The sequence below is a fragment of the Anabrus simplex genome, chromosome 2, assembly GCF_040414725.1.
Source record: "Anabrus simplex isolate iqAnaSimp1 chromosome 2, ASM4041472v1, whole genome shotgun sequence".
In the NCBI taxonomy this organism is placed as follows: Eukaryota; Metazoa; Arthropoda; class Insecta; order Orthoptera; family Tettigoniidae; genus Anabrus; species Anabrus simplex.
The window spans coordinates 697,036,286-697,052,026 of NC_090266.1; the positions used below are offsets into that span (position 1 = coordinate 697,036,286).

The following is a 15,741-nucleotide window of genomic DNA, read 5'->3' on the forward strand; positions in this document are numbered from 1 at the left end:
AATTGTAAATTGCCTCTCAAGTTATAACTAAAGATAAATATACAATATTTAAGATGGTTTCCATGAATCATACTCCGTCCAATATTTTGTATCAATTTGAATAAGGTGGATTTTAAACTACTTGTGCCTGAAATAATCTTCATATTCCAAGAAATATTATAAGAGTCTTAATCACATCGTATCTTCCTGTTCTGTCAGCGAATACGAAGATCCTTTTTATATATATATTATAGTTGCTGAAAGGAGACCTACCATTTCGAAATGTGTTACATATTCTCTTTCATGTATTTTTCTCTTGCACATACTCTTCTTTTTCATGTAGCTACTTTGTGTAACTATATATCTATTTTTCAGGTTCTCTGCTCTTTGACTACTGTGGTTGGCCTTTGTAGCTCTGTCTAATGATTGACCGACTTTATTAAAATGATTTTCCTTTTCTCTGTTTTTCTCTTGTGCTTGCTTGGATTCAGCTGTCTCGTTCAAATTCCGCTATAAGCGACCGCACTTTAGAAGAATGCTGGTCGACCCTTCAACGAGTGAGTTGGCATCTCTTCCGTTGTGTATAGTATTCTTCCATTATACATATTACTATTATTATTACTATTAATACGATTATCATTACTCTTAAACCAGTTAGTTATTGTGTTATATAAGAGAGCAATGTTGTATCTGTAAACTTCGCAAACTTCGTTGTTGTGTATAATGTATTGCATGGCATGTGATGTGTGATTTTGTTCTCGTTGTAGTAATTTAGTGACGTTAAGAACTGTAGTAGTAGTTTGAATAGACCTTGAGTTGTTTCAGGGAATAACGAAGTAGAATTGTAGACATTTTTCATACTCAATCTTGTAGAATGTTTTGCTGGAAAAAGGTTTGCTCTACATAGTAAAATGTGATACATTTTTAGAAATGTTACCAATAGTTAATGGATGTCGAGTATATTCTGGACCTAGCTTTCGATAAATCGAGAGAGATTTCCGGAACCTCCACGACATCATTAATTGCATTGTGCGTTCTAATACAATGTATTGTATGAAATGTAGACGGAAAATATGTGGTAGAGCTGAAATATATAGCTTATTTATTTGCTATTAGTAATCAGTAGTGCAGGTGAGTGTGCATGAAAATAACTGTAGATGTCATAATGACATTACTTCGAATGGAAAAGAAAGCCTGTAACCTTGTGAATGGTAATCCTACAGAAAGTACATCAGGGATCGCTGTGGAATGTCACAATATTTATATTCCCTACGCTATACATTTATATCATATTTCTGATAGAATTAGAGAATAGTACTTCCAAGAGCGGTTTTCCTAATGTAATAAACGTTCTGCTGAGTAGATTGAATTTTAGTCGTATTGCTAATAGGTAATAGATACATAGTAATTCTAGATCTAACCCTAACCTAACCCCATGGCACTACAGCCCCGCCCTACCAAGCGACCACTGCTCAGCCCGAAGACCTGCAGATTACGAGGTGTCGTGTGGTCAGCATGACGTATCCTCTCGGCCGTTAATCTTGGCTTTCTGGATAAATCCTGATAGAATCATTATAGAAGAAGCTAGCTACTCAATTGTAATCACGTAGGCTGAGTGAACCCCGAACCAGCCCTCAGATCCATGTAAAAATCCCTGACCTGGCCGGGAATCGAACCCGGGGGCCTCCGGATAAGAGGCATGCACGCTACCCCTACACCACGGGACCAGCAATTCTAGATCTAGTGCTTGATAAAGTGCTAAATATTTTCCGAGTCTAACTGAAGTAGCATATCGCTTGTCTGTCCTCATGTGAGGATGTATGTATGTATGTTTAGTCCTCAGCCCGAAGGATGGTTGGATCATCAACAGCTCTGCCATTAGCTGTCATAGATGGCCTAGGCATCACTGAAGAGGCGTACTAGGGAAATGCATAGTGAGGTAGTTCCCCGTTGCTTTCCTCGCCGAGCCAGAAGTTGCTATTACATATCAGTCTGCCAAGCCCACTGAAATGCATGCACCAACCGACCCTATGAGCAATATTTTCACACCATTCATAACAGGGACTGGCTGCAGAAGGAATGGCAATACTAGCATCACTCATACATCAGTCACATTCATTTTGTCAAAGCCGAGGATAAAGCTGAGACAGATCAATGAAGGTAACAAAATTACTCTAGCCATACCAGAAGACATAGTGCACTGTAAACACTAGGTCCCACCAGCAAAAGGCACCATGTGAGGATTGTGACACGAATGTTTCCATCTCAAAGACATCTTACCGAATAGAAACCATGATTTTTAATGTCGAGTTGTTATATATATTTTTCACATCCCAAAGACATACATATCACCGAAATAAATAACACATTCGAAAGGTTTATCCTTTCTAGCAATAGACTTGGTTTTTAGTAGTACCTCACTATCACACACACAAAAAGCGAAATTCATCTTCAGTTTTTCACATGTCCATGCTAATTTTCTCACTAGATAGGTTTGTAAAGTAAACATGCGTACAAGCAAATACACTGTAAAAATAATATGTGAGACTACCATAATTACAATGTCATTATATGACTATATACATTACATCGCCTTAAGGGATTACTCTAATTTTTATGTATATTTCATGTTATAATTTGTCTTTATCTAACTCTCCATTGCCAGAGATCTGTGTTCGTTGAGTGTTGTTAAGTAGTTAGTCAATATATCCACGAATGTTAATATTTAAATTTTGTTAATTCTATAACTAGTCTATCAATTATTACCGAGTATATAATTATTATTTTGATAAGTGGTGCGAGGAATGGAACGGGTTCCACTCAGCCTCGGGAGGTCAACTGAGTACAGGTGGTTCGATTCCCACCTAAACCATCCACGACGTGGTATTCCGCACTTTTCCACTTCTCCTCCAGGCAAATGCCGGGATGGTTCCTAACTTAAGGCCACGGCCGCTTCCTTCCCTCTTCCTTGTCTATCCCTTCCAAACTTTCCATTTCCCAAAAGTCTTCTTTTCAGCATGGTAGGTGAGGCCACTTGGGCTAGGCACTGGTCCTCCTCCCCGGTTTTATCCCAACCCAATGTCTCACGCTCCAGGTCACTGCCGTTGAGGCGGTAGAGGTGGGATCCTTCGCTGAGTCCGAGGGAAAAATCAACCCTGGAGGGTAAACGGACTAAGACAAGAAAATATAATTATTATAATCAGTTTAACGATAAATCCTGATAGAATCATCATAGAAGAAAGGAAAAGTTTCTGTTAACAGAATGCATGAGAAATTAATTCCTTATTATGGTCAATGCATGGTAGAATAGTTAACTTTTAACTTTAATTTTAGAATGTGAATCTCTTAATGCAAATTTAATCTGGAAAAAGGTAAGTTTCTGTAATTTAATATATACCTAGATTTAAGGCTATGTTTCATTAAGTTATTATACTACTAAACACTTAATTCTGCATATTCCGTAAGCTGTACCTCAAGTTACTTGGCTACATGTAGCCTATAGTAACATTTTGTATGTAACTCATATTGTTAACTTACCACTGAATAGTTAATAACCTTCTTTTTCTACCGCTTTTCCCACTGCGAACTGTGACGCACATGTGGATTTGGCCCTGTTTTAGGGCCGGATGCCCTTCCTGACGCCAACCCTATATGGAGGGATGTGAACGCTCTTGCGTGTTTCTGTGGTGGTTGGTAGTGTAGTGTGTTGTCTGAATATGGAGCGGAAAGTGTTGGGACAAACACGAACACCCAGTGCCCGGGCCAGAAGGATTAATCAGAGGCGATTAAAATCCCCGACCCTGCCGGGAATCGAACCTGGGACCTTCTGACCATTCCGTCAATGAGTCAGACACTAAATAGTTAATAATAATAATAATGTTATTTTGTTTTACGTCCCACTAACTACTTTTACGGTTTTTGGAGACGCCGAGGTGCCGGAATTTAGTCCCGCAGGAATTCTTTTATGTGCCAGTAAATCTATCGACACGTGGCTGACGTATTTGAGCACTTTCAAATACCACCGGACTGAGCCAGGATCAAACCTGCCAAGTTGGGGTCAGAAGGCCAGCGCCTCAACCATCTGAGCCACTCAGCCCGGCTCACTGAATATAAAAGTTTATCAATCTGTTTTAGGAAGCAATCAACATCATCTTCTGCCGCTTTTCCCACACCTGTGAGGTCGCAGGTGCGAGCTGTGTCGCACATGTGGATTTGGCCCTGTTTTACGGCCGGATGCCTTTCCGGACACCTTAAGGACAATAATGGATAGGAAGAGCATTGTGAGATACGAGGTTTTGCACGTGCAGCGATGATAACGTAACGGCTGAGCTAAAACCGCGAATGTGACAATTTTCTTCCTATCCATTATTTCCCTTAAGACTGGTCACGCTTTCCAGCCACATAATTAGCTATTGATATGCAGTCCATCAGAACAATTTTCACTGAGTTCATTTTCCTATCCCAGCACATAAAGAAAAATGAACCGTACTGCACCGTACTGTAGTAATGTATATTTCCATGACCCACTCCTAAAGTACGATGTATTTAAGGTTCATTTTCCTTTGCACACGCGTACAGGAAAATTAACTCAACGAAAGTTATCCTGATGGACTGCATATCAACACGTGGCATGGAGGCGTGACCAGGCTTAGAGGAAATAATGGGTAGGAAGATCATTGTCACATTCGAGGTTTGGCCACAGCAGCGGCGATATGTTGAATACTTACAGTACGACTCCTTGGCAGAATGGTCAGCGTTGAGGCCTTCGATGCAAACAGTCCCGGGTTCAATTCGCGGCTGGATCGGGGATTTTTATCGCATCTGGTTAATGCTTTTGGCTCGGGGGCTGGGTGTTCATGTTTGTCCCAACACTTTCCTCACACAACCGGCATTGGGAGATATGATCATTTGCCCGAATAGCGACGAATTTCCACTGTGTTCATTTTCCTATAGTTGGGCCTACGTGTAAAGGAATATTAACCTAACCGTATAGTACTGTAGAGATGTATGTTTACATGGCGTGTTTACGGACTCCTACAGTATACTGCATATAAGGTTCATTTTCCTTTATACATATGCATACCAAAATAACACAACGGAAATTGTTCTGATGGACTGTAAATCCATACTGGGCTGGGAGGCGTGACCACTCTTAAGGAAAATAATGGACAGCAAGAGCACTGTGAGATACGAGGTATTGCTTCTTAGGCGACGATATGTGAAATGCCCTTCGTTCCTTCATTCGTTAGGGTTCACAAAATTATATATTCTAGTGCTATGATATCGAGGGATTTGAGTAAGGATATAAAGGAGAGGTCGTAGAAGTCACACGTAAAATCCGAACTAGAGTAAGGTTCCAGTGTATAGGACCCACACCAGGATTACTTCGTTCGAGAACTGGAAAATATCACAAGGAATGCAACACGAATATTTCGGGGTGATTTCCGTCAAAAGAGTAGCGTAATGAAAATGTTGCAAACTTTGGGCTGGGAAGACTCGGGAGTAAGGAGACGAGCTGCTCGATTAAGTGGTATATTTGGCGTGGAATGACGTTAGTAAACGAATACACTTGAGTGGTTTAATAATATGAAGATAATGTTGGAATTCAAGAGGACAAAATGGGGCAAATATTCGTTTATAGCAAGAGGAGTTAAGGAGGGAAATAATTTACCAACGGAGACGTTCGATAAAATTCCAACTTCTGTGAAAATATTTAAGGAAAGTCTAGCTAAACAACTGATAGGGAATCTGGCACCTGGGTGGTAGCCTTAAATGTAGTTGATTGATTGATTGATTGATTGATTGATTGATTGATTGATTGATTGATTGATTGATTGATTGATTGATTGATTGATTGATTGATTGATTGATTGATTGATTGATTGATTGATTGATTGGTCTAAATTTACGGGAAGGTGTTTGGTAATAATTTGCGTAGTAAATGATCTAGGTCCAGTGCAGTGCTGACTCATAGAAAGAAGCAGCATCAACAATTTATCACACACACCCTCAGAAGTCACGTTGGACAAACCTGTTTTCCGGAAACATTAATTTATCTTCGAAAACTTGCATATAATAACAATGATGAATAGGTAACCATAAACTATTCTCACATCGAAACACTTTCTGCCGGAAAATTATTTTGAAATCACCTTTCCTCTTTGCTAGTAAAGCAAAAGGAATATGGAATGCTTAAGCAGACGTATTTAAGACAGTAAATCGTGAGTCACACTACACAGACAAAATGATCGACTGACGGAACCATTCTATGACCCATTTCACACATAAAAAGACATAATTGATATGTAAAGGAAAGTTAAAACTAAATATGTTGAAATATGCAAGATATAAGTTACATTCAATTTGATAGGATACGTACAGTGATATATCCCTGAGACATTGAAAGTTACTATCAATATAAGGAGCACAGGATCTGACGGCGATGCTGACTTTTAAATTTTAGGAAGCAAGGCTGTTCTTATTCTGAAATTTCAAAGTGTGCCACATTATAGACACAGGTAGGCCTATTATCAAAATACATTCGGCATACAGGGAATACAGTGACTGTTGTAGGAATCTGTTACCGACTTAGTTCCATTCACCTCCGAATATTTTCGCAAAAATTCTTCCACTGGATTTCATTAGACAAATAGGCCTAATTCACATTGATGTGAACTGGAATCTGGATAAACAGGTTTTACTATTTTTTTGCATATATCATATGTGCTGGGAAAGTGCCTCTAAATGAGCCTTGTCTTCTGATTGAATGATATTGTGAAAAAACGCCAAACTACCTTAACTTATGAGAAAATTAACTCTTCAGCATCGTAAAAAGTATGTCTTCCAAGATGGAGGATATTTAATGGATATTAATGAAAAATATAACAAATTCTACACCTACCCAAATATGGGCTATATGTCTGTGAGAAAAGAACTCACTAGTTATTAACGAGACTAATGAGATTAATAAGACTAATTTCGGGTGTTCTGTACAGAAAAAATCATATCTGACATGAAAAAATTGTACTACATTCATCAACAGGGGCTTCTTTTCACCTGTAGTCTATATAGGTTATACTGTATATCTCGTCTAGTGGCTTATAAATCAAGTACTCGCTTTGAAGTAGGACTAGCTTTAGTAGCCTACATAATAAACGATGATGTATTGTCCTAGAGCAAGTAGGCCTACTGGGTAACAATTGCAGGACATATTACCTAAGATCTAATTTTACAAAAACTTGTAAAATAATGTGCAATGTATCATATCTTCCCATTCAACTTATTCTAGGTGGACTATTTCTGGGGCACTAGAGCCACGTTGATTCATTTTTAGTTTTGGACGGGGAATTAAGGATGAATGCTCATCCCCTGCATCTTATGATTCTTCAGATGAAAACTCCAATCTGGAATTGAAACCTTGACCTTGCAAGTGAAAATCCTACAGCTAAGCCACTGCGTTAACCACGCCCTGAAGATCTCCTTTTTCAGTAATTTTTGCATACAACACAGCCTCTTTACCTATAGTTCAAGTGTTAGATCTACATAAATTAAATGAGTGAAAATTAGTAAAATATTTTCGCTATTGCCACTTATTCAAGTTGTATTGTGACTCCTTGCACATTTTAACAAAAACAATATCCAATCAAGAAGAATTTTCGTTCCTTTGTATTAATTAAAATCGTACTCCCAAGCCAATGATATTAATACTACCACATATCGTACCATTTAATGTTGGTCTCATTCCAACGGTCTTATGCTAGAGTGCCACTGTACTTTCAACTTCCGCTGTCTGTTCTTCACGTGGTGTAGGAGGAGGCTTGTCCAACTCCGCCCCGCGCTTGTTCCCACCCCTTTCCTCACATGACAACCTGACTGTCCCTTTACCGAACAAAGGACGTTTCCCTTTCTTTTCTTCTTTAGTATTGTTTGATTAATAATTACGTCGTAGTTTTCGCTTGTGAAGCCAACCATGGCGAAGGAGGGACTAGAGGTGCAACACATGTGGGGAGGTTACGGCAAGGCGGTTAGGTCTCCTATTGGAAATCCCTACCTAGAAACACTAACACGATATTTCAAAGCAAAAATCTCGGGCTGCATGGTAGTTGCTGAGTCGCGGGCTGCTGTTCTCACGCTTCCAGAATCAAATGCCAGAGCAGATAATTGGCATTTAGAAGTGTTTATATGTGAGAGATAGGTTTAAATAGTAAGTAAATTCACGTTAAAGAATCAATCTTCAAGACAAAATCCTGTACTCCTGCACTTGTAAGGCTGCTGTTCGTGCAAAGGACGTTAATAATATATTATTATTATTATTATTATTATTATTATTATTATTATTATTATTAGTCTATTATTATTATTATTATTATTATTATTATTATTATTATTATTATTATTATTATTATTATTATTTCTGGAACATTGGCTGATTGGTCAGCGTAATGCTGTTCGGTTCAGAGGACCCCTGGTTCGATTTCCGGCAGGGTCGGAGATTTTAACTTTGAATGATTAATTCATTTGGCTGGGGACTAGGTATCAGTGCTGTCCCTAACCACCCTACAACTCACACACCAGATAGGCCTACAACACTATACACGTCAGATGCCGCCCACACTCTTCGGAGGGTCTACCTTACAGGAGTTGCACCTGGCTAGAAATAGGCACATTATTATTATTATTATTATTATTATTATTATTATTATTATTATTATTATTATTATTATTATTATTATTATTATTATTATAGATGAGATTATATTTCCATTTTAATTTAATAAAAGTAAGCTTTTAAAATTGCAGCTGATTAAGTAACAAGCTCGACGAGCAAAAGTTTAGGCCTAATAAGACAAATTACTTCATGGTGATGTACATCTTCCTTACCCTGTCCGTCAATTCTTCATGAGGTAGGCCCATGAGAAAAACAAAAAAAGGGACCGAGCAAGTAGCTGTGTGGATTGGGTCACGTATTATCAGCCTGCATTCGGGAGATAGTAGGTTCGAACCCCACTGTCTGCAGTTCTGAGGATGGTTTTCCGTCGTTTCCCATTTTCACACTGGGCAAATTCTGGGACTGTACCTTAATTAAGGCCACGGCCACTTCCTTCCCACTCCTAGCCCTTTCCTATCCCATTGTCGCCATTAGACCTATCTGTGTCGGTGCGATGTAACGCAGAATGCAAACAAACTTATATTTCAGTTTCTCTATAAGCAGTGTAAACTTTACGTATTATAAGTAACGAAGTCTCTTCGTGATAAGAAGGACTTGAAATTCGAAATCACAATATTCCCGTGCTTTATAGGGAGGATGGACTGGAGAATAGTTGGACAACAGAATGTACATTACTATCTATATCCCGTGGAGAAATTTGCAAGAATTAAAGAAATATCATAAAAAAACATTTCCCTTGTAAAACTGCCGTTGAAATTCACCGAATTAGTAACAGGGACTACACTTTTCATTGTCTTGCTGTTATTAGCATGGCTTAGTATAAATTGTTTTCGGTTTCACTAATTTGTAGTAACTTATCATTTATCACCAAAGTGAAAACTTCGTGCTCTTCATATGATGGACAAAGGACATGGTGCTTTTTTCTTGTGATGGAACTTATTTGGCTTTCGACTTTGGGGAATAGAAGTGTAACCGCTGTGCGGATAAAGAATTATCAAATATTATGTAGGTCTAGCTGTAGGCCTACATACTTGCAACATATATTTTCTATTAATATATAATATTTTGGAATATTAATTAGTTAATTAATATTATTGGCTTTACGTCCCACTAACTACATTTGCGGTTTTCGGAGACGCCGAGGTGCCGGAATTTACTCTCGCATGAGTTCTTTTTCGTGCCAGTAAATCTACCGACACGAGACTGACGTATTTGAACACCTTCAAATACCACCGGACTGAACTCGGATCGAACCTGCCAAGTTGGGGTCAGAAGGCCAGCGCCTCAGCCGTCTGAGTCACTCAGCTCGGCAGGAATATTGTAACAAGCGCTAATGAGTTAGTCTATATGTTCTTGTGAGCAGATGAACAGATATTGCTACGAAAATGCATGACCAAAAGCGAAATACAGTATGCAGAGGCCAAGGATAAAACTAGAGGACCATGATAAAATCCGATTAGTTAGATTTACAGATTTTGAAGGAGAGATTTAACAATGGCTGAGCCCATCCTAAGCTGGATCGTTCCATACATCATTTTCGGGAAGCTTTCCTCTTGAGTTTATTTATTTCGTATGACATGAGGATACATTGTTACAATTTGGTTATTAACTATATTTATACATTTGAGCTCATCAATATCTGCATTGCTGCTAAAGCTGAATGTCCAGTTTTGTTAGCCAACTCACAGCTTCATCACTGGCCTCGTGGATATCCTTTATTGTCCCACTGAATCTTCGGAGTGGGCACTCTGTGACGATATGTTGAACGGTCTGAGGCACATCAGAGCAGTCGCAATAAGGATCGCTGGTAATCTTCCACTTGTGTTTCCAGAAGTTGCATCTGCCATGTTGAGTTCTGATCCGATTAAGTGATGACCAGATTTTTCTGGGTAAGTTGAAACCAGGAGGTTGCATAACTGGATCCGAAATTAGACCTAATCTGTCAGGGTTTGAAGCTGCCCACCCATAGCGCCAGGCAGTGTTAGTATGAAATTCATCTTGGACTAGCCTCTTTCCTAGTAACCAAGAAGGTTTCCTAGATTTCAGCCTGAGATCTTCACGTAGGCAGTCTTGATGTATTGGTAGAAGAGGATTGTCACAGCATTTAACCCATTCTTTCTTCAGTGCCATTTGTCTTCGGAGATGAGGAGGTGGAATATTTGAAAGAACTGGTAACCACTCCAAAGGTGTGGATTGGATGGTTCCTGATATAGCCCTCATTGTATCGTTTAACTGAGTGTCTATCTTCTTTGTATGGGCACTGTTGAGCCATACTGGGCAGCAGTATTCGGCTACTGGGTATACTAACGCAAGTGCTGTAGTTCGGAGGGTGGATGCAGATGGGCCCCAGCTTGTTCCTGTGAGTTTGTGCAGGATGTTATTGCGGGTTTTGATCTTGGCAGATGTTTTGCGTACATGTTCGCTGTAAGTCAAAGATCGATCCAAGGTAACGCCTAGATATTTTGGATGAGGATTGAACTTCAGTATATGACCTCTGAATTGAACCTGAGGGGCATAATTAGCTTGTCTGTTGCTCAAATGAAAGCAGCTGACCTCTGTTTTTGTTATGTTTGGTTTCAGTCGCCAGGTTTTAAAATAATTATCAATTCTGCAGAGATCTTTAGTGAGTGTGGTTTCTGCTCCAGCAAAATCACTAGACTGGGCTGCCAAACAGATGTCGTCAGCGTATATAAACTTCCTAGCATTTGTTGAAGGTAGATCTGCTGTATATACGTTGAAGAGTAATGGGGCCAATACCGATCCCTGTGGTAATCCGTCACTCAGTTTGTAAGTTTTACTTATGTTGCCATGTAGGTGTACTTCAAACATTCTATTAGCCAACATATTATTCAGCAGGGTGGCAAGCGTCTTACAAGGGATTAACTTCAGGAATTTGAGGATCATTCCTTTTCGCCAGACTGTGTCATATGCTGATGACAGATCTACGAACACTGCTACGGTCTTCTTTCGATCTTGAAATCCCCTCTCAATATGGGTGGTTAGGGCTAACACCTGGTCGGTACAGCTGCGGCTTGGTCTGAAGCCAGCTTGTTCAAGTGGTATGTGCTCTAGGATTTTGGCTGAGATTCTGTTGTATATTACTCTCTCCAGTAGTTTGTAGCAGACACTTAAAAGGGCTATGGGTCTGTAATCTTCTGCATTGTCTGGTCGACTTGCTCCTTCGATATTGAGTGTTAACCTATAATATCGACTGTCCTTCATTTCAATGGCGGTAGAAATTAGAATCGAAAAAGATACGAGGCCAAACAGTGTGTTTTGAATGTGTTAGATGCTTGTTAGGAAAGAAGAGAAAGGTATGTAGGAAAAGTGAGGCCTAAAGTGTCCTGTGGATGATATCATGCAAAGACACAGTGGACGTAATTGCTATAGCCTATTAGATACGTCATAAACAACTATATTGGTATTTAGCGACAAATGGAATTACTAGAATAAGCTTCAAGGCTATATTTAACCTACAGCAAATCGAGATTGACCCAAAAGTGACACAATTAAAAGTAAAAGATACACTTCGGTAATTTTGCAGCAAAGCTTCAAATAAAAGTGGCCTATTTTGATGAGACAATATACGGTAAATGACAAAATGTAACAGTTCACTATAACGTACCTATAAATAATGGCAATTTTACAGGTATGTTATAGTGTACTGTTACATTTCATGTTACGACAAACTGAAAAACAAGTTATATTAACTAAGTCGACACTGAAAAAGAATGGCTTCATTCGTAACAAAATAACTCCGAAGAAGAGATGGCAAGAAGGTGTGTGGGATGTCAATGCAGGGTATGAAGGCATGAAGAAAGGATATCTTGGTAAAGAATAAATTAGACTAAAATAACAGAGCTTTTCTTTCAAAAATATATTTCCGAACCAGATTGCATAGACGCTAAGTGAACTGTAACTAGGTCTACTTCCCTACATGAAATCTTGAGCAGAAACCATGGTAAAATGATTATAAGTCCTAATGTAATTTGGGAAGTTACTACGGGATATTTTTAAGGCTGTGGAATATAATATTGAGTATCACATTGCAGTGAGAGGTATGTATGAATGTTGGGTATTCAGCCCGAAGGCTGGTTTGATCCTCTGCAGCTCCACCAACAGCTGTCATAAATAGCCTAGGCGTCACTGAAGAGACGTACTAGGGAAATGAGGGGTGAGGTAGTTTCCCGTTGCTTTTCTCACCGAGCCAGCCGTTGCTATTACAAATCAGTCTGTCAAGCCCACTGAAATGCATGCACCAACCGACCTTATGAGCGATATTTTCACACCATTCATAACAGGGACTGCATGCATAAGCAATGGTATTACTAGCATCGCTCATACCTCAGTCACTTTCATATTGTCAAAGCCAAGGATGAGACTGAGAAAGATCAATGAAAGTAACAAATTTGATATAGCCCATACCAGAAGACATAATGCACTGTAAACATTACATCTCGCCAGCAAAGACATTGAGAGGTATGAAAGTCAAGAAAATGTGTAACTGACAGAAGAGAATTTGCTGAGGTTAAAATCATGCCAGCAGCTTAAAGTGGCATTGTTTATTTTGATGTCTGTTTACAGGGGTTACATTGCAGTCCTATGTACTTACTGTGTAAGAAAGTTTTCTGATGTAGACTTAGTTACTGTAATTCAATTACTAATCCCTGCAAGTATTATTACTTGGTGGTGGAACTGGCCCATGCAGTAGATATGGACTATGCTGAAGACCAGAGTTTAGCGTAGGGATAGACTCTTCTGAAAATAATTTTCATTCGCACTGTTATTGATGTTCTTACGGCCTGTAATAATAATAATAATAATAATAATAATAATAATAATAATAATAATAATAATAATAATAATAATAATAATAATAATAAAACGCAGACGAAAATTATGGCTTTTGAAGGGGAAGAATCAGTGAGATGATAAGGCCTGCAATGAGAACTCAACGTTGGAACAAGTTGGCTCTTTTAAATATTTGGGATGCACAATGACCTACCTAGAAGAATAGGATATGGAGATCAAAATACAAAATTGCAATAGAGCATTGGGAATAGTTAGTCAGGCTTTCAAAACATCGAAAGTGCAAAGGAACTCAAGACTAAAGGTTTTAAAAGTTATGGCGAGACCCGTTCTCACTTACGGCAGCTAGGCTTGAACCATTCAGAAACAGAATGAACGAAGGCTTAGGACAGCTGAAATGAAATTTCTGATAAAAACCGCAGGCTGCAGTTAGATCACAAAAGGAATGACTAGGTAACCAAAGAATTGAAAATAGTTCACATATCAGCCAACATAATGCACCTGAATTGCCTGTTTCCAAGGGTGCAATACTGCTGTACAGATATAACTGCCTTCAACATAACCGTCGAATGGAAAGGTCCCTGAATACTGTGTATCACAAGGCAGGAGATCCATTGGGACACCCTGGAAGAGACGGCAAGAGACCGTAACAAGCCGCTAGGCCTAATATAGGAGAGGATGATGGTTTACGTGAATGCGTATGGCCTCCGGAGAAGCCTGGAGCAGGTCATTCGAAATGACACCTATAGGCGACCTGCGTGTCTGATTGGATGTGGCAATACCTATGATGAATTCTAACGTTGAAGGCGACACATACCTAGGCCACAAGCCAGAGGATTAATTAAGGTTATAAACCCTGTCTCGGCCGGGAATCGAGCCCGTCACCTCTTGACAAAAGACCAGCACGCTAACCTATTAGCCATGAGCCGGACAGAGTAATGATGATGATGATAATAATATTATAGGCTATTATATATTAAGTATAGTATTAATAATAGACCGACTTCCACAGTCGTTCAGGCTAAGATAGCCTACTTAACCTACTAATGAAATGAAATGGCGTATGGCTTTTAGTGCCGGGAGTGTCCAAGGACAAGTTCGGCTCGCCAGATACAGGTCTTTTGATTTGACTCCCGTAGGCGACCTGCGCGTCATGATGAGGATGAAATGATGATGAAGACGACACATACACCCAGCCCCCGTGCCAGCGAAATTAACCAATTAAGGTTAAACTTCCCGACCCTGCCGGGAATCGAACCCGGGACCCCTGTGGCCAAAGGCCAGCACGCTAACCATTTAGCCATGGAGCCGGACACCTACTAATAAAATGTGATCAAGTCAAAAAAACACAAGAGTTCAACTCCGAGCTTTCTGTATGACAGCATGGTGCCTGTTGTACTATGTGTAGAAAAGGATTTGGGCCATAGCCTGTGAGAAGAACATAATCGCATTATCCTGGAAGTGAAGTGGAAAACTGCAAAACCTACTACTACAAGTATGATCGACCAAGAGATTCGAGCACACTTGTGTCCTGAACTGATGTAGCCTACTGTATAGTGGTCACCATGGCTACCACTAAACTTTCTGCTCAAATTACTAAAAAGACGATACTGCTGGGAATTATTTTAATAAAGTTCAAGCACCAAGTCCACCTCATACGGCTAGCATTCTGAATATTGTTAATGGCTGAGAAACGCTCGTGAAGTAGGAAGAGGCGTGTATCGCTGTGATCAGAAACTGAGGTTAACACCTAATTTATAACACTCAAAATTATTCCAAGTGCCAAATATCGATAATAATGCTATGAAATTAAATAGTTAAAAAATAATTTAAGGTTTTACCCATTTCCTAAATTATTTAATATGACTGCAATCTTAGTAGAAGTGCAGGCCTTCTCGTCGTATACAAGCTATATATTACCAAATGAGTTGGAAATGCGGCACGGCTCATGTAACTGCCAGATTGCATTCGAGAGGTAGTGGGTTCGAGCCCCACATTGGTACCCATTAAGATAATTTTTCATGGTTTCCCACTTTCACACCAGGCAAATACCAGGTTATTAAGACCACGGCCACTACATTTTCTGTCCCATCACTTATCCCAACGTCGTCATCATTAAACGAAGAAAAGACAGGCTACTAAAAGCAAAGTCATCTCCACACAGGCCATGGAGATCCCTGGAGGAGTCCATAACCTCAGCACTATGTTAAATAGTGTTCTTAGGTCACCTCTTATCTCAGAAATTATCCTACATAGACTAAGTTGAGTGAATCTCAAGATTATAC

The 15,741-nt window shown here is 39.4% G+C and overlaps 1 protein-coding gene across 1 annotated transcript in view; it reads left to right on the plus strand.

Annotated features, from left to right (window-relative positions):
* LOC136863040 (uncharacterized) overlaps nucleotides 1-15,741 on the plus strand; it is a 361,925-nt gene that overhangs the window by 37,632 nt on the left and 308,552 nt on the right. The window contains exon 2 of the mRNA XM_067139358.2: nucleotides 471-560. Within this exon, the coding sequence (XP_066995459.1) occupies nucleotides 471-560 (90 nt within the window). The remainder of the gene's footprint in view (nucleotides 1-470; nucleotides 561-15,741) is intronic.